The sequence below is a fragment of the Peromyscus eremicus genome, chromosome 4 (assembly GCF_949786415.1).
Source record: "Peromyscus eremicus chromosome 4, PerEre_H2_v1, whole genome shotgun sequence".
Lineage (NCBI taxonomy): Eukaryota > Metazoa > Chordata > Mammalia > Rodentia > Cricetidae > Peromyscus > Peromyscus eremicus.
Genome location: NC_081419.1, coordinates 2,627,573 through 2,647,714, shown reverse-complemented (window position 1 = coordinate 2,647,714; position 20,142 = coordinate 2,627,573). Strand labels below are relative to the sequence as shown.

Below are 20,142 nucleotides of genomic sequence, written 5' to 3'. Positions count from 1 at the left end.
TGGACATCAGCCTTTGTTGGGGCTCAGGATTCAGCTCACTTGGAAGAGTGACTGCCTACCATATGCAAAGCCCTGGGCTCCATTCCTGGCACTGCATAAACCAGATGTGATGGTCCATGACTGTAACCCCAGCACTCAGGACACACGGGCACAAGGACCAGAGGTGCAAAGCCAGGGTGAGCTATATGACTCTTATGTATTCTGGAGGGAAAGCTTGAGATACAACTGAAATCACCCAAGAGCCTCAGTTTCTCCGAAACCAACACCCCATAATGTCTGGTAGAGACCAGGCAGCCTGACCAGCTGGGTCACTGTCTATTTCATGTTTCATTTTTAAAGATTTATTTATTTATGTGTACATGTGTATGTCTGCATGTATATAAGCAGCTACCCATAGAGGCCAGAAGAAGAGATTAGATCCCCTGGAGCTGAAGTTATGGACAGTTGTGAGCCACCTGATGTGGGTGCTGGGAACCGAACTCTGCTCCTCTGCAAGAGCTGCAAGTGCTCTTAATGGCTCAGCCATCTCTGCAGCCCTGTGTGTCGCATTCCTAATGTGTTCAGATAGAAACAGAAGGGCAGCTGAGTTCTTGTGAATCTGGCTTGCTCCCAGGACACACAAAACCACTCTGTAACTCAGCCTGAAGCATTTGTGGCTTTGCATTGCCGGCTGAGCTTCCACGTTTACTGCCTGCAGCCGGGATGCAGTGACATGAGAAAAAACACTTGCACCAATCAGTACTGTTTTGTCTATTATGAGGCTCCAGAGGGACGGTGACTCTCAGAGCTGCCCAGCTGGTTCCAGATGCCTGGGTTTCCATGCCAGCCAGTTTATCCCCAGTTACATGACAGCAGGACGAGCTCCCCACTTCTCCTCTCTCTTCTCTCCTTACGTCCGTCACATCTCCTGCGTTCCCCTTCAGTTCTGGCTGGGAGCTGGAGAGAAGGTCCATGAACACCCCCACCAGCATGTCCTTTCCACCACCGCGACAGCCAAGCCCCTCCAGGGAGGGAGACTCCTGCAGCACAGGCCAGTATATCTACCAGGCCAATCCTGGATGTTTTGGTAAAGTTTTATTGGGAAGTGACCCTGCTCTTTCATGACACCTGTATTTAGCTGCTTTGGTAGTACATCAGCGCGAAGTGGCCGTCACACAGACATGGAGTCAGCAAGCCCCGAATGATCTCACCACAGCACAGCTGGCCAGAAGAGCCCCAGATCTGGGCACCTGCTCATGCCTGGGCAGGAGACCACTGGCTGGCTGGCTGTGAGTGACTTGAGGTAAGAAGAACACAAAAACAGTTCAGACCCCTCTTTGACCCTGAGACTTCAGCTTCTGTGTGACCTGTTCATAATTCACATGACTGGACCACACAGGGCAAGCCTGTGAAAACTGCTGTTCATTCACCTGCACACTGAAAAAACAAAAAAAAAAAACAACAAAAAAACAACCTGGGTGTTCTTCTAGATCTTGCCCCCCCCCCCAATTTTTAAGGGAGGGAAGAAGAGGGGGATGGAGGTAGAGAGAATAGTATGTCTGCACATATGTATACGTGTGTTACACAGGTTCCGGGTCTGGGCAGAATGGACTAAACACATCCTCATCATGTCGTCATCCCCCCATATTTACGCATCCTGAATCCTCAAGGCAGGTACCAAGTAGGGGAAGGAGAGGGCCGGGAGGAAAGGTCAGGGTGGGGGAGCATGTGGGGGGAGCATGTGGGGAGAGCTCCACAGGCCTTCCTGCTGCAGCTAGCATGACTCAGAAATTGGGCCCAAGAGCCTGTAATAAACGCCCTAACGCTCCCTTTCTCTGTTTTCCTACTACAGGGCCCTGATATGGGGACGGTTGTAGGAAACATGAAGCTGAGTCCCAGAAGTAAATCACAACTTTCTGGCTGGAAGGCTGAGGATTACAACAGGAAGTGACCAGGGAGGGAGCTTAGGAAGGCAGCCCCCTGAGTTAGTTTTTGCTGTGGTGGAACTTCTAAGACTTTTTTTTTTTAACATGAGGTTTATTTTGCTTATGGTTTTTTATTTGTTTGTTTGTTTGTTTTTTTTTGAGAAATGATTAACCTGTATTGTCAGCCTTACTGGAATTGGAGCCACCATGGAATCACATCACTGGGTGTCCAGGAGGGCATCTATAGAGGCTTAACTGAGCATCTATAGGGTGAGAAGACCCACGCTGACCAGGGGCTGGAGTCTCAGACTGAATAAAAAGGAGTGAGCCAAGCACCAGCATCCGTCTCTCTCAGCTTCCTGCCTTGGATGCCACGTGACTGATCACCTCACATCCTGCTACCATGCCTTCCCCAACAGTATTCCAAGGAATGTGCTGAGAAATGAAGGCTTTGATCTCACCCAGGGCCCCCTGGTAGAGAGGCAGCAAGGGATGGATGGCATGGCCCTGCAGTCCTCACAACAGCTAAAAACAAGGTCTACATCAAAACCAAAACCCAGAGCCACCGGGTTGGAACATGCTAGAACCCAAATGAATCAATCACCTGCCAAGACAAAAATGTCAACATTCACCACAGGACAGGACCCAGAGTCTCATAACATGAACAGCATCCAGGATATAGCCCCACTCAGCCCAGGGAGATCCAGGCCACTCCTGACTCGTGTGGAGGAAGAAAAACACCATTGCCATGGTGTGGCCCAGGTGTTGGAATCATTCACAAAACAAAAACTCTAAAGCAGATGGTTTAAAAAAAAGCCAATTGTAGCTGGAGTTTTCCTGCCTGGCCCACAGTCAGGACAAATCTCTCTCACCTGCCAGTCCCACAGCCTCTCAGACCCGACCAAGTAAACACAGAGACTTATATTGGTTACAAACTGTATGACCGTGGCAGGCTTCTTGCTAACTGTTCTTACAGCTTAAATTAATCCATTTCCATTAATCTATACCTTGCCACATGGCTCATGGCTTACCGGCATCTTCACATGCTGTTTGTCATCGTGGCGGCTGGCAGTGTCTCTCTGACTCAGCCTTCCACTTCCCAGCTTTATTCTCCTCCTTGTCCCGCCTACACTTCCTGCCTAGCCAATGGCCAATCAGTGTTTTATTTATTGACTAATTAGCAACACATTTGCCATACAGAACATCCCACAGCAGCCAATCTAGTAAATGATGGAAAGATCAATGTCTTGACAAAGACACAGAAGGCAGAAAGAAGAACCAACTGAAATTTTAGGACTTAGAAAAGCAATAACCCAAGTAGAAACCACACCGGGTGGTCTCAGAGGCAGGAGGAGGATGAGACCGAAAGGATTAAAGAGCCTGGTGAAGTTCGCTATAAATGATCACATCTGATAAGCAGAGAAATGAGAACAGAACAGAGTCTTGGGGACTTGTGGACAACAGGTGCGTTACTAGAGCACCAGCAGGAAAGGAGAATGTGGTGTACATGGGATCAATTTGACATGAGTACAGCCATCTTGGTTATAACTGCCACTCTGCCATCAGCTCCCCCTGATGCATCGCAAGCCCTAAGAACAGGGTCCTTCAGACAGACAGCAAGGGTGCTGCATGGCCCCTGGAGCCAGACTTGCTTCTCAACCCATGTTGGGCATGTGAATAGGTTTTGGGAAAGGCCAGGCACACTGCGACCCACCTTTATGTGCCTTAGCATAAAACCCTTCCTCCAGCATGTGGGGCAGGGAGCTGTCTGTGTTGCTGTTATCCAACACACGCTTTTGTCCCAGGCTTCCTCTGACCTCTCTTGGTGTGACTCTGGGCCTGTTTACCCACTTGTGACTGGTTCTCAAACACTGGACCAGGTTCTCTGAAACTGTGCAGGGAATGATTTAAATGATACAATCTGGGGCTGGAGAGATGGCTTGGTGGTTAAAAGCCCTGGCTGCTCTTCTACAGGACCAGGGTCCAGTTCCCAGAACCCCATCATACAGCTCAGACCGCCTGTGACTCTAGTTGCAGGGGATCTTATGTCCTCTTCTGGCCTCCACGGGCTCTGCACACATGTGGTGCACAGACATAAAATAGAAATAAATAAAAATTTAAAAAGATCAAAAGTCAAAGACCTTGGACACTTCACGGTCACTAGCTCCTTCGCGTAGCCCCTCCCACATACACTTTGGCAATTTCATCTTGCTGGTTTCTCTCCTAGGACCCCTCAGAGTGGGTTAGCCTTCCTATAGGCACCCCAACAGAACTGTCAACTACCACAGCTGCTCTGAAGCCCACGACCACACACTGGCCTTTGCTCAGCTTCTAGCTGCCAGCTTCACCTTCTCCGTAGACTCAAAGATGGACACACCCCTTCCCCCGTATTCTGGTAACCACCCCTAGCCATGCAGTGCCATGCAGTGCCATGCAGTCTTACCCTCCTAAGGCAGTCATCCTCACTCAGGCGCTCCTGGACCAGGCCGACAAGCAATGAATTGGGAATCCTCTGAAGGAAAGATATATGGTGTGAGGTCCCAAACCCCAGCCTGGTGCTCAATGGGGCAGACATGGGCAGCACCCTTGACTGGGCCCCTGAGCATTCTCCCCATAATGGTATACCCATGCCATCACTCCCACATTCTCTGATGTTTTCCCACCCAACTCCATGTCTACCTCCAAGCATCAGGCTTCCCCAACCCTCAGGGGATCTGTGGCTCATGAGGGCATACCTCACACTGACCCATGCCCCATGAGTGCAGATAATGAGGTTTTCATTACACAAGCTGCTCAAGGATGTGTCTATCATTCCCAGAAGTGGTGACATTCCTCAAGGAAAGGAACTGGGCCTTTGGTCTTCGTACCCCACACAAGGTAGGAGGGGGAGCCAGTTGGCTGAGGCTTGAGTGTGTGCACACCTCTCTCCAACAGCACATTCAATGACTTCACACTGGTGACCAAAGCTGGCTTTGATGAAATTGTTCACACCACAATACAGGGGCAAATGTAGAAGGTTTTACCCCCACACAGCTAAGTGTGAATGTTGACCAGCAGACTGCGGCCCTAGGTCTCGCCCCCACACAGCTGAGTGTGAATGTTGACCAGCAGACCCCGGGCCTAGGTCTCACCCCGACACAGCTGAGTGTGAATGTTGACCAGCAGACCCCGGGCCTCGGTCTCGCCCCCACACAGCTGAGTGTGAATGTTGACCAGCAGACCCCGGCCCTAGGTCTCGCCCCCACACAGCTGAGTGTGAATGTTGACCAGCAGACCCCAGCCCTAGCATCAGAATGGTGCTAAGGCTACATTTCTGGAAGCCTGGCTTTTATGAATCAGTGACACATCGAAGTCATGGAGTCATAACCACAGCTGGTATCTCCACCTCAGGGGCCATCTACCTTGCTCTTTTTTTCTTCTTTCACTGGCCTGGAACGTTCCACCTAGGTTAGGCTGGCTGGCTAGCCTCAGGACCCTTCCTGTCTCTGTCTCCTCAGTGCTGGGATTACAAGCATGCACGACACATGCTTGGCTTTTTTACACAAGCCATGGGGATGAAACTCAGGTCCTCATGCCTGTACAACACTTTACCTACTTAGCCATCCCTGCCCCCCTCCCACAGCCCTTGCTTTTTTCAGACAAGGTTTTATGTAGTCCAGGCTCTCCTCCAACTCCTATGTAGCCAAGGATGACCTTTTACAACTGAGCCTACTGCCTCTACCTCCCATGTGCTCGCATTATCGGGGCTCTAATCCAGGGCCTGATGCCTGCTAGACAAGTATTCTACCAACAGAGCCACATCTTCAGCCCAGCCAGTGGCTTTCCTGGAACCCGCCCCCAGGAGTTCTGAATTTGAGAACCTGCATTTCCAACATGTTCCCAAGTGATGGCATTGCTCCTAGACTGAGGCCTCACATGAAGAACCTCTGGCCTAAAGTGACCTCAGAGTTGTGCCTTTTTGCTGGTGCCCACGTCCTCCCACGTGTCCAGTGGAGTTCCCAGGGTTGGCAGTATAGAAGGAGTGGATAGGTAGCACCTTTTCTTCTCATTCTCTCCAGTCCCCTCCCAGCCAGAGCGGCTTCCATTCCCGGGCCATGTTCCCAGGGCTCACCCCCTCTCCCTGATGCCATCTACTCCTACAGCATTCAGTTAAGTACAGGGACACAGGAAGCACCTGCCCAGATGCACGGAATGGGAGCAGTCAAAGCGCATGGTTGAAAGGTTGGCAGGCCCGGGTGGGATGCATGCCTCAGGAAGCCTTCCCAGCAGGGGCTAGGTGGTGGCTTTGAGCAAGGCCCATCCCGGTGCCCCCTGCCATTCCCTGCCACTGTGCTGTCTGGATGGCAGCTTTGATGTGTCACATCATCACGAGGGCTTCTGGGCTGCTTCTCCAAGCCCTGCCAGACTGTCTTTGCAGGAGTCAGGCCGCCTCCTTCCAGAACCTGGTAATGCATCCCACCCTGCAGCCCCCAGGCCTGGCTTTGGGGGAAGAGGCAGAGATAAGTAGATGGAGCCCAGGTGGCTTCTCCTGGGCACAGGTGTGAGTGCCTGGACTCGCCTGGGGCCACTCTGATTCCTTGTTTGCTTAGGGACAGCATTGGTTGCATCTACTCCAGCCAGTTTGGGTTTTGCAGCTTTGGGGCCCGGTGGTGGGATGGCTGGCTCGCCACCCCAATGTGCCTTCCTCTCTTGAAGGACATGCTGATTGGATGCTTGGAGGTGCCAGGCGTATGGGCTGTTCCTGGTTCTGCCCCCCCAGGACCACTTAACTTCCAGGATTGGACTTCATTTCACATGGGAATGGCATGAGCTTGGGTCACTTACCACCAGGTTCCACTTTCGGGGACCCTAATGTCCCTGGGTCACCTAGGTGGGCACTTTGATGCACAGAACAGACTCTAGCAGTACAGCAGAAAAGGACAAGCTGAGAGTCCCTGGTCTGCCTTCCACACAGACAGCAGCTCTGTCAGAATGGTCGAGAACCTTTTCCAGGTCCAGAGAGGTAGCTGAGTGGGGAACGGCACTTGCCACCAACCCTGATGACCTGAGTTCAATTCTTGGGACCTATTTGGTGAAAAGAGAATCTACTCTTTCAAACTGTCCTCTGACCTCCACAAGTGCCTTGGAGCCTGCATGAGCACACACGAGTGTGTGCACACACACACACGAAGTATAATTTAAAAGTAAAAAGTTTTTTTTTTTTTCATTTTTAAGAACAGTTTCCAGCTTCCCATGCAAAGCTCAGCTGCTGCAAGTTAGCAGGAAATTAAGGGATGGCAGGAACTGCCCCCAAGACTCTGGAAGAAGAGGCAGAGGTTGGGGACAGGGGACAAGAGGAAGAAGGGAATGAGAGGCAGACTCCGCCACAAGGCAGCCAGTGATACTGGAGGAGGAATGGGCGGTGTTGGCCCTGGGATGTGGGAGGGCTACCAGGCTAGCACAGAAGCCAGCAACCAGATTTTAAATCTGTAGACACAAAACTGGGCACGGTGGCACATGCCTGTAGTCTAGCACTTGGGAAGTGTAGGCCAGAGCATCAGGAATTGAAGAACATCCTCAGCTACGCAGTCAGCCTGGGATACAGGGGGAGATACATGTAAACACTGTGGAGACCTGAACTAGGAATAACCCAGCTTTAAGAAGGCCTCCCTGAGGCCAGCTTTCCAAGTTCAGGTCACTTATTCACTCCACAAACACAGGCAGCTCTGCTCCAGTGCAGCGTGGTTCAGAGGACACCCAGACACAGCAATGATGATGTAATTAACTGCAGTGACAGAGGGGAGTCATGCAGGGTGGGGCTGGACTCTCATCTCAGTATCCCCAAGATGTTCTCTTTAGATGTTGTGGCTTGATCCCACCCTGAGGACTGGCTCTAGACCACCAAGGCAAGGCCAGGCTACAGGTGGTTTACAAGGTACCTGGGGTGCAAAGGGACTGTGCTGCTGGGGCCAGCTGGAGCTGGGAACCCCTGGGGGAGGCAGTTTGCATACTTTCTGCAGAGGGTTCAATCCTAGAGCTCTGGGGCCTGACAGGAGCAGCTGAAACCAGAACCTGGCCTGTAAGGGTCTCAAATCCCTGCATATCTTTGTGTCATACTTCATAATACATAGTTCAGAATAAACAAAAAGCTGTGCGAACCCTCAGTGTCTTGGGGGACAGTGCTGCCCCTTGGGGTGTCTGACACTGTGATTCCAGGGTCTTCCATGTCTGGCAGCATCACAGCCCTGCTCTTAGGAAAGCTTCGAATGAACCTTAACTCTGTAGTCTGGGCACACCTCCCAGCCCGGGCCTGAGGCTCAGCAGGTGGTTGGGTCACATGACCACACTGAACATGTCTTTATCGGCTACGGTCTACTTTAATCTTTGGTTTTGACAAAAAGGGATCCTTTGGCACGGTGGATGACTAAAGTTCACAAGTTTGGCTTGAAGGTCAGATATGCTTGAGATTCTGTCTCGTGAGGGAGCACACTGGCTGGCCAGGCTGGCTGATGTACATGGCGCCCATGCTCTGGCACCCAAGCACTAGAAGGGCCAACGGGCCTTGGCTGTTTTTGACAGAGCACTGGGCAAATGAATGGCTGTGGCTGTGGCTGTAGGCTCTGAGATGTGGGGCTGAGGGGACCCGGAAAGTGGCCCAGACACTGAGTATCAGCAGATGTGAGAGTTCCACAGGAGGAGGAAGGAGCCTGGACCTCAGAGAAGAATGCCAAAAGACACATCCCCACTCCCTGGCCCAAAGGGAATTTTGAAAAGTATTCTTTGCACTACTGTTTGATTAAAGAGAAACGGTGTGCTGAAACACAAGACAAGGGGGTAAAACAGGCAGCGATCTGGGTCACTAGCCAGCCAGCCGAGGTGGGTTCCAGGTCCAGTGAGAGACCTGACTGAAAAAAGACCATGTCGGACAGTGATCGAGGAAGACACTCAACATCAGCCTCTGGTCTCCACACACTAATGTGCACTGTCATGTACACACACACACACACACACACACACACACACACACACACACACTGTGCACCATAATGTTCTCTCTCTCTCCTCTCTCTCTCTCTCTCTCTCTCTCTCTCTCTCTCTCTCTCTCTCTCTCTCTCTCTCTCACCAAACACACAAAAACAATCTTGCACTTTAAAAGACACTTGGTCAGCTAGGCATTGTCGGGGGCACAGAGGTCCTTGTACTCACAGAGAAGCACCAAGAGAACCGGGAATGTTAATCACGCAGGGCTGTCTCCTCAATGGAGGAGATAAAATCAAATACCCACATTCCATCCAGAAAGCTGAGAGTGGAGGTTGGTGGAGGTTGTTAATGACCTGGTGACCTTTTTGCTGTCTGTGCAGGCAGACCTCACCCTAACTCCCCAGAATGATTCTCCCAGACTCTTTCTTGTAGTGGGTGGCTGTCTGAGCCATGCCCTGAAGCACCACTACCTAGTGAGGTGGCGGGTAGCTGTTACACCTGCCTATGACCTTGAGGTACCTGCCCCTGGGGGGTGGCCACCAGGGACCCTTAAGACCTGGGATGTAGGCAACCTCTCTCTTGGCTACCTTGACCACAAGTTTTGGATGCTGAGATCTTGGACCAAGCCATTCAGCATGGGACATAGCTCAGCTTTCCCAGACCCTACGATAAATCTCCTGTGGTTGTGAATTCACCCCCAAATAAATTCCTTTGATCATTAAATAGACTCCATAGATTAATGCCATTGCTTCCCTCCCTAGACCCTTGCCCATCCTTAGGGAGATGTCACATGTACTCTGTGGCCTGCTGACCTCTATGCTATGGGACAGAGACCACAATAGATTCTAGGACTTTCAGCCATGGAACCCACCCTCATGGTCACATGCACTCGGTAGAAGAGTCTCTATGTAGTCACACCTTAAGCTTTGTTGTGCACATGGAATTGGACTGATTGTTGCCTGGAAACCTTTTCCCAAATTGTGCTGTGTTTTAAATATACTGACAATGAACTGCCTGGTATTAGACTCCCCGAAGTCTGGTTAAGGTTGACGAAGTCAGTCCGCACCGGGTTTTCATTCTTTATCTCTTTGGTGGTTCACTTCCCTGTAGGGCACCTGCAGGGACCCCCATGGGACATGGTGTTGCATGCCGTTAATCCCAGCACTCAGAGGCTGTCAGTTCTGGGGTGCAGACATTTGGTGAACACAAAGCTGGTAGGGCCTGGGAAGCAGCATTCCCAATCCTGTGGGATGTACCAGGAGAACGCATGAGTGGGAAGTACCAAGGGTGGACACGGGGCCATGGGGAACCCTACGGTGTCCGAGAAACACTTCCAAAGCCTAGCAATGGGGTTGCTATGCTTGACGACAGTCCTTAAGATTACAGCTCGGCTCGGTCCCACAGCCCAGGTGTGGCCACCAGTCCCCTCCTCTGGGGAATAAGGATGCCTCTTCCCCTTCTTCACTGGACTGGACCACTATGTCGCACACAGGGCAGATCATTGCTCTTTGCTCCATCTACTTTCCCACAAGGAAGCGCCTGATCTCCAAATTCCCCTTTTCCTCTGTCATATCTGCCTGCATCTTATTTTACCCAAGATGTTGCTTTTCAGTCCATCCAAAAGAAAAAGGAGGGCTGGAGAGACGGCTCAGGGGTTAAGAGTACTTCTCTTCCAGAGGACCTGAGTTTGGTTCCCAGCACCCACATCAGGTGGCTCACAACCACTTTTAACTCCAGCTCCAGGGATCTGACACCCTCTGTAGGCCTCTGAGGGTATCTGCATGCACATGGCATACATGCACACACACACACACACACACACACACACACACACACACACACACAGAAATCGTCTAAAATATATATTATTTTTAAGAAGAAGAAGATAGAAACTAGCTGAGCAAGTAGGAAGTGGAGACCTTCCCATAGCTGCTCTGGCCCTGGCCCTGGCCCAGGCCAACCTTACCTTGTAAGTCTGGAAGTGTTTCTTGGCTTCCTCAGCCAGGGGGGAGAACTCTCTCTCTAGTAAGTTCTCCTTGGTGACAAGGTTGCTGTTCAGATGTTTGCAGAGCCACATTGCCTGAAGAGAGGAAAGAAGAAATGGAAGTGAACTCAACACGCACCTTATGTATAACTCCTCTGGGGGCGGGGGGGGGGGGGAATGGCTCCGTCAGTAAAGTGTTTTCCTTGCAAGGAGAAAGACCCGAGTTCAACCCCTGGGACCCACAGAACAAATCCTAGCACGACGGCACACTTGTGACCCCAGTGCTGTGAAGGTGGAGACAGGAGAACCACTGGGGCTTGCTGGCCAGGCAGTCTAGACTACAAGCAAGTTCCAGGCCAGTCTCAGAGGAGGCAGATGGTGTTAATGAGTGCAACTCAAAGATGTCCTCTGGTCTACACACACACACACACACACACACACACACACACACACACACACACACACAAGGCTAGGTATGGTAGTACATGGCTGGAATGCCAGCATTTGGGAAGCTAAGGCAGGAGAACTGTTAAGTTTGAGGCCAAACTGAGCAAATAGAGGGACCCTGTCTAAATAAAAACAAAACAAACAACAGAATTAAGTCTACCAAATCCTTCTATATTCTGTTAGAAAAAGCTGGCTGAGGAGCCTGGACCTTAGGTGGGGCAGTGGAGAAAAGGCTGGCCATGGAAAACAATCATTCCTGGGTGGCGGGAGGAGGCCCCAGGGGGTGGACACAGCAGGTACTTCCCAGCCTCTCCCTCATGAGCACTGTCTGCCTCACCCACCATTGGCTCTGTGTGGCCGTCCACCTCGGGTCTCTCTGAGCTCTGTGGACCACGAGGAAGAGGTGGAGGTAGGTCTCTGTGTTCCACACCTGCTCTGCCCTCAAATCCCTCCTAGGGATCAGAGAGGAGCCATTTACCTAAAGGAGAGCTGCACTGTTGCTGAGAACACAGCTCAGTAAGAGAGCCCAGCAGGCGTCACCATGGATCCCAGCATCAAGATCACTGGTGGTCCAGGCCCAGCCCCAGGGGTGACCACACCCATCTGTAGGAGACTCTAGGACCCTGGAGTTTTCAAAGTCCTGGTGATACCAAGAACTGGCAAGTGGGGGAAACCCCTGTCTCTAAAAGTAACGTCATGGCGGGGGCTGGATTCAGGGAGGCTGACTAGAAAAGAAAAGAAAACAGAAAAACTACATATGGAGGCACAGAAGGACAGAGAGACAGACAGATGGACAGACAAATGGCAACAGCTATGCTGAGCCTCACAGTGCAGCATGCACAGGGTATGTTGTGCAAGATCAGCCATCTTAGTTCCTTTTTGAGGTGAAGTGCTGGTTTGGCAAGGGACAGCCTAACCCTACTGTGACATGGGCTTAGAAGGTAGAAAGGGTCCCATCTCAGATTATCACAATCCTAATACGTCTACGGAACTTAACAACTACCAGGGACTAGCTTGGTGTATTGGAGTGCCTGACGCCAGTCTTGACAACTTGAGCTCCATCCCAAGAACCCACATGATAGAGAGAGAGAATCAACTCCTACAAGTTGCCCTCTGCCCTCCATATATCCACCATGGCCCATGTATGCCCCCCACAAATGCCCATGTGTGCACATACACACATGCAAAATAAATAAAATGTAATAAAAATTAAAAAAAAAAAACAAACCTGGACCTGCAGCTGGCCATGGCAGCCCACACCTGTAATCACAGCAACCGAGAGACCAAGGGAGGAGGATTACTGTGACTTTGGGGACAGCCTGGGCTATAGCACAAGTTCTAGGCCAGCCAAAGCTACATGGTAAGACCCAATCTCTAAAGAAAATCAAAGTGAAACCAAGGACCTAGAGATTAAAGTCCTGGATAGGATGAAGGCACCAGCCTCCAGCCAGTGTCTGCTGTGGAAAAGAGACAGGGCAGGGAGAGGCCGAAGTGTCCCCGGTCTGATCTGCTCTTTACCTTGCTTTTCCTTTAACATGGAGAGACCAAAGAGAAAGGGTGGAAAAATGCTAAGTGTATGGAAAATCTCAGAACTGACATGTGAGCATTTGTGGCAGAGCATCCTTGCTCTTCCCCCTTCAGCTAATTCTCAGTCCACACTGAGACTCCATAACCAAAGCCTCTAACATATGCAGGCTGTTTGACCCAGAAGTCCTTCTAGAATCGCATTCTCTAGCTACAGCTGAGGGACTGCCCAGGGTGCCTCTGAGGAGTGACCAGGGAAGGGGGGGGGGGGGGACACTGACCAAAGCGTTCAGGCAGCACTCATCTCTGAAGGGCTCTGTGACTGGTTTTGTATTTTCTGAATTCCCATCTGTGATGATTTGAGGCATGGCCTTGTTGGGGAAAGTGTGTCACTGGGGTAGGCTTTGAGGTTTCAGAAGCTCAAGCCAGGCCCAATGGTTCACTTGCTCTTCCTGCTGCCTGCCAATCCAGATATAGAACTCTCAGCTCCCTCTCCAGCACCACATCTGCCTGCATGCCGCCATGCTTCTGGCCATAAAGATAATGGACTGACCTCTGAACTGTAAGCTAGCCCCAGTTAAATGTTTTCCTTATAAGAGTTACTGTGGTCACGGTGTCTCTTCACGGCAATAGAAACCCTAACTAAGACACTGACTATGAACACACATTGCCATTTATGAGGAAAAAATGGGCAGGAAGAGAGGAAAAGAGCAGATGTGTGGATGATTCACCAATGAACAGGCTCCTGTCCACTGGAGCACGGACGGCACATTCTAGAATGACATTTAATATAATGCACTTACAATGGTGGTTTTCCCTGAGGCAGGCGGACCTAAGATCACCACCTTCGGCACTGTGGAAGAAAAAGATTTGGATGTCAGCACTGAGCTTGACGAAGTGGCCTCCCACATCTGCGCTGCGCGGGGTCTATTTCTTTTCTCCCCAGATTTCATTTCTGCCAGTGACACGGCCATTCATAATCCTGAGTCTGGGAGACACTCGCGCCCCAGAACGCATTCTCTGTGTTTAGAGAGGTAAGCGATCACAGAGATGGTTTATTTTTCTATCTCCGAGGGGACACGGACACAGTAACTTGTTTGCCAAACTAATGAATATCAAAAACAATTGGGATTTTCAAACGCCATAAAGCATTTTAAACAGGGACTTTGTCTTGGGAACACTCTTTCAAATAAAGTTGTATTTTATGTAAATCGACCTTTGATGCATATATATATATTTATTTAGCAAATTGTACCCCCCCCATCATTTTATAGAAGAAAATAATGGAAAGAAGCCTGCAGCGTATGGGTCAGATTTATAAAACCCAAGGCAGGTAGGTCTGTTTTCGAATGCAGGCATTTCTATGCAAATTTCTGAAAACCCTGGCAGCTTATTTGTAGCTGTGAGCCCTGGCTCTGGAAGTCTTGGTTCTGCAGAAGCCTGAGAGTGTCATCTGGGACACCATGGAGCAGTTGCTGGTAACTGGGAGGAGACAGAAGCCTGTCACAGTGAAAGGGTGGGACAGGGGCACAACAAGGTCAGAGGGACACATAAGCCCACGGATGACTTCCAAGGAAGTCTCTTGATGATGTCACCTCCCTCTTACTGGTCCAGAGTGAGTCCCCTGAGCCTTAGGACACATGAACACCATCTACCCCAACTCTCTTGAGGCTCTCCTACCTTACGTGGAGCTGGAAGGACTCTTCTCCGTGCAGAAGTGAGGCATGAATGACTGTCCACTCTGGGGACAGACACGGAGATGGAACCAGAGAGTATCCTTTAGGCCAGTGGTTTAGAGGCCAGCACATGGACACTCTGCTAGGCTGTTTGGGTTCAAACAGATCTCTGCCCAAATTCCCAGTACCTTCTCACTTCTGAGGTGAGGGTGGAGAAGAGTGTGAGATGATGCCCCTCCCCCAACTCAGGCTACTCAGGGGAGGATGGGATAGGGGACATGACAGGGCTCCATGTGGCTCCACACAGCAGGCAGGCTAGCAAAGTGAGCCATACACTCTGGGTACCACAGTGCTTCTGGCCTGAGCTGCCAGGATCCTTTAGGTCCTTGGGCCTGCAGAGGCATTGCTTCCAAAAGGCTGGGATGTGTCCTGCTTTTCCTAATAGCCCTGGGCCTCGGAGAATCCCTTGGGGGTCCCATATGATCCCCTCCTTTGAGCTGAGAGGCCTAGGGCAGCCCCTTTCTTCCCAGATGATGCTAACATACGTCCACTTACCATCTGTCATTCCCTGTCAAGGATGTCCTTGCCTCCACCCAGCAGGGGATACTCTGGGCCCTACTGCCTCTTCCTGCTTGAGACTACACCCTGGTTCCACTGTGGGACTGGTCAAGTTCCCTGTTGCAGCTTCCCTTCCACTGGAGTAAGCTTCATTACCAGTCCTAAAAACTGGGGCACTGCTGTCCCAGCAAATGGCCAGCTCTCTGAGGGAAGGTTCTTATCCACATGAACCTTCCCACAGAAGTTAATACTGCAGGGTCACCCACCCAGCAGAACCTGCAATGGCCACCTCAACTATCTGCCAGCCCTTGATGTGACCATTGAAAGTCACCATTGCTGCCACCTACAAAAGGCTCCCCTTTGCCGGGCAACATTGTGGGGAACTGCTAAGGACTCATGGGTGGCCAAGTCGAGACCGGTTCTAGTAAAAGGATAGAGGGTCACAGAATCCAACACAGCTGGGTAGCCCTGCCAGGGCTACCCTACCAGGAAGAATACTCCAAGCAAGGCTGCAAAATGGTCTGGGGGAAGAACACTGCTGTTCTAGGCACTGATGCCCCAGCCTTTGTCCTTGACGCTCTGTGGTTCATGGGGCTGCAATGGGCGGGGGCACAGGCACAGCACACGGCAAGGCTGTTGTAGATGCTGAGGGCATTTTCCAGCATCGGAGATGCCAAGGAGGACTCAGGGCTCAGGACAGGACGCAAGGGATCCATTCCTATTCCGAGTCCCAGGCCAGGGCAAGGCCTCTCCGGGCCTCCATCTGAGTGAGAGATGTCATAGCAGGTAGCATTTGCAGCCCAAGTATGGAGATGAGGACATTGTGGACATTCGATCCAGTGAAGGGGAAGGTGAGATTGGAGTCAGAGTTCAGTCTAGAGTTTGGAGGACAGCAGGGAGGGTGGCCAAAGGCAGGGAGGGTGGCCAAAGGTAGGGAGGGTGGCCAAAGGCAGGGAGGGTGGCCAAAGGTAGGGAGGGTGGCCAAAGGCAGGGAGGGTGGCCAAAGGTAGGGAGGGTGGCCAAAGGCAGGGAGGGTGACCAAAGGCAGGGAGGGTGGCCAAAGGCAGGGAGGGTGGCCAAAGGCAGGGAGGGTGACCAAAGGCAGGGAGGGTGGCCAAAGGCAGGGAGGAACAGGAATCAGGGAAACTACTCTGACTACAGAGAGAAGGAAGGCCTGCTCAGCCAAAGTCAGGACACTGGAGGGCTTCTCTGCAAGCCTACCCTGGTGCCCATTGCTCTAAGCATGGGCTTTGCCCATTCCTTGGAATGCCACCAGCCAGACCCATCAGGGTTCAGGGATAGTGCTGGAGAAGAAGGTAGATGCATCTCGCATTGAGCATGTAACCAGGACATCCAGCGATTAAGTCCAGCTCCCGGCTAGTATGTTCATCTTGGCAAGGGCCATAGGCGGGGGCTACAGGGAATGTTCCTCCTCTCCGTTCCCAGCTCCTCTAAGTGGCACCCAAATTGTACACGCCTAAGAAAATACTTTAAAGAGGAACATCGTGGCCCTTCTCCCCTCCCAATTTCTGGTACTCACTTATGTGACTAATTTCAGTTTCTTAAAATCTAACACCTTGAAACTCCAGCCTAGCTCATGAGTAATTATTTATAAACAGTGTCATAAAAGGCTGCTTGACTGCCAAGAGTAATCAAACTCCTCTAACCACTTCAAAGAAAATCAAAGAACCTTTCCATCCATGGAGCCTTTTGAGGCTTAACTATGAACATGATTTAAAATTCACAAGGAACCCCTCAGGTATCAGAACTCTAATACAAGGCTTTCCTGGACAAGTGTTTGATAAGAAGCGAAACGCTCCATTATATCCACCACCGCCTGTGCTAATATTGCCCAGGGCCACTGTAAACGCTCACTTTGTACTAAACGCTTTTCTCGAGGCAAAGGGGCTGCTAGCCCTAGTGTGGGGCTCCTGCCCTCCCTCCTGTGCATGCCCACAGGCTGGGGTGAGTTCCTCTTCCTATGTCAGTCACTGGCCAGGGTTCCGTGTGCCCAGGTTTGTCCTGCCACCAGTAAGCAGGAAGGTTGTGCTCCTAGCTCTGGTGGCTAGGAGGCAAGCAACTCTTACTACTGCCCAGAGGAGTGAGGGAAATGCAGGTTGGATGTTTTGGGACCCTGCTAGGTTCCAGAGGGGCGAGGCTCAAGCTGATCCCATGTGTCTTGTCTTAGACACCCTAGAAAAATCACTACAGGAAGGTGGCCTCCCTCCACCCATGTTAGCCTTGCTTTTCTGGGAATGAAAGCCTATCAACGTCCCTATCCAAGACATAGATGTCCTACAAATGCTCACCAAGGCCTGAAAGTAGGATGGAGACCTGGGGGGAATAATTAAGCCACGAAAGCCATGGTTATGGGACCTAGTCTGGGTACCTGAAGAACGTCCAGGCTGGCAATTGACACCCATCTAAATGACAGGTGGGGGGCTGACTGTGGCGAGGAGTCCCCAACACAGGCCTGGACTCCACTCCCTGCAGCAGAGGGTGCTGTGTGGAATAAAGAGAAAACTCCACAAAGAGCAGTCTCTGCAAAGTCACAGCCCTGGAAATGTGTGGCAGGTAGCCACAAGCGGATTGTCACGGGGAGGAGACAGCTGTCCAGCAGGCATCAGCTACACTCAGCCAGCCCAGAACGATGATATGGGGACTTGAGAAGCCTGGCTCAGGGCATCTGATGCTGAACTACTAACCTGCAGCCACGCAGCGGTACTGAGACAGGAAGAGAAGGCAGGAGCAGCCCCAAGGTCCAGGCTCTCACTCCAGGCCTGAGGTTTACGGAAACCTGAAGGTTATTAGCTCAAAAAATTTCCCCCACAGTGGGGGTGTGGGGAGAGAGCTCAGTCACTAAGAGCACTGGCTGTTTTTGCAGAGGACCTGGGTTCAGTTTCCAGCACCCACATGGTGGCTCACAACCATCTGTAACTCCAGATCTCGGGGATTCATTGCCCTCTTCTGGTCTCTGTGGGTACTGCATGCACATGGTGCACAGACACACATGCAGGCCAAACACTCTTACACAAAAAATGAAAATAAACCTAAAAAATAAATCCTCCAAGAGGCACACCCACCCAGACAGGACATTTACAGCAACAGCAGACAGGCCAATGCAGAACCTCCCCCCAGCACAGCACAGCAATCAGCCAACCAGGGAGGGTCAGAGATAATTGCCAGGGGCAGGGTAGGCAAGGCTGGAAGAAGCAGGTGGAATTCTAAGGGACAGTGTTCTCTGAAACCCCCACCCCATCACAGCTCAATTTCCACCCAGTCTATGGTCTCAACCTCAACTGAGTGCTGGGATACCCAGACTCAGCCATTCATGCCTCGGAAGAGCCTCAGAAAAGGACACTGTCAGGGTTCCCTTTGAGCTCCCTGCTGGGGTCCACATGCTAGACTTGGGCTAAAAGAGGCCCCTCATGTCCATCAAGGTGCAGGTGCAGGACACATGAGGAAGGCTGGTGAGCTGGGGCATCGGCAGGCCTGAAGCCCACTCTGGCTACCTTTTAAAACTTTTTTAAAAAAATTGTTCTAGTTTTATTTCTGTTGCTAAATGATAAGACACCATGACAAAAGAGATACCCTATTTTTTTTTTCCAAGACAGGGCTTCTCTGTGTATCCCTGGCTGTCCTGGAACTCACTATGTAGACCGGGCTAGCTTCAAACTCAGGAATCTGTCTGCTTCTGCCTCATGAGTGTTGGGATTAAAGGCGTGAGCCACCATACCCAGCTCAAACCTAAACCTAACTTTTATCTGACAATTTAGCATCATTTCAGACTGTAGGCAGCCCAATCCCACCATGGGGCATCTCAAGCCCTGAATGCTAACTTTACTGGTAAGATAAAGCTCCCTCAGAACTGCTAATGGACCAGTGGGAAAATCAACAAACCAACCAAGACATCAGAAGAGTCCTCCCTCGGCTTGGCAAATCTACCACCCTGGGATGCAGGAAGGGCCCCTGCTTACTGGAGGGCCATTCTCTTCCCAGCTCCGCACTGGAGCCTGGGGTCTGACCAAGCTGCCTCTGGCTGAGGTCTGGGGAGTTCGGCACTCATTAGCAGGTACTGATAATGAGACCCTTGGAAAAAAGTCCAAGTGCTCGCCCGTCTAGGTAGACCAGAAACCAAACTTCACCTGACAAGTACAGTGATCAGAGAGTTTAAACCCAACAGGCGACATCAGCGAGGGCAGGCGGAAGCATTAATAATTGATTACATGGGCCATTCTGGGGTTTGCATTTTAATAGCTTGGCAAGAGAATTTTTATTAGTTAGGCTCAAAAAGAAAAAGAAGGCATTCTCCAATTAACTGCTGCAACTTGTCCAAGTACCTCCCCTCCCTGTCCTATTCTGATCTCCCTTCAGACACAGATAGGAAGAGAGGGCTTCTGGGCTGCGGCCAGGATGGGTAGGGTCCCTGGAGGAGATGGCGGCGGCGGCAGCAGCGGCAGCTACCACATGTTGGAGGGAGTGCTCACCATTGTCATTGTTCCTGCGCAGGTGACTGATCATGAAGGGGATGGGGTCTGCTGGCTGGTGGATCAGGAGCTGCTCCAGCATGTTCTGTGAGCACAAGCAGATATCAGGAGATTAACACCTGCAGGGCCCCTGGTTGCCATGGAGATCACCTGTTGGGGCATCTACGGGGTCACTGGCCAGCAGAGGCCTGAGGAAGTCCAAGCAGCCAGTACCCCCCCCCCTTCTTCCTTTGTGCCTGCCACACAAGCCTCCCCTTGGTCCTGCACTGTGCACTGTTGCCCTGATGCAGGGCCTTAGTGAATGCTGGCCTTCCACATAGAATGCTTCCTGATCCTTGATCTGGCTACTTGGTCATCAGATCTCAGTGTACCCAAGTAAATCCCTGCCGCCCTACGCTCCTGCACAAGCCTGCCGTGTGAACCTGTGTTCCCTGCCTCGCCTCATCCCTGCGCTACCACTCCATGGGTTCTGTGGTCCTCTCTGTCTGCACAATTACAGCAGGTACCCATGCAGATGTTAGCTGGGGGCAGAAGCCACTCCTGCTCCCCGGGACTCTCCACTGTGGGACAGAATACTCATCGGCCAAATATCTAAAGTCTTG

General features: G+C 51.4%; 1 protein-coding gene across 7 annotated transcripts in view; it reads right to left on the bottom strand.

Annotated features, from left to right (window-relative positions):
- Window positions 1-20,142, bottom strand: part of Ak8 (adenylate kinase 8) — a 121,628-nt gene that overhangs the window by 98,722 nt on the left and 2,764 nt on the right. For 6 of the 7 annotated variants that reach the window (XM_059259908.1, XM_059259909.1, XM_059259906.1 and 3 more), the window contains exons 2-5: window positions 19,541-19,625; window positions 13,623-13,672; window positions 10,831-10,944; window positions 4,348-4,416 (exon numbers count right to left, since the gene is read on the bottom strand). In XM_059259908.1, the coding sequence (XP_059115891.1) occupies window positions 4,348-4,416; window positions 10,831-10,944; window positions 13,623-13,672; window positions 19,541-19,622 (315 nt within the window). In that variant the 5' untranslated portion in view covers window positions 19,623-19,625. Of the gene's footprint in view, window positions 1-4,347; window positions 4,417-4,639; window positions 4,823-10,830; window positions 10,945-13,622; window positions 13,673-19,540; window positions 19,626-20,142 lie in introns of those variants that run through there. The other variant, XM_059259911.1, reaches the window with a different exon arrangement.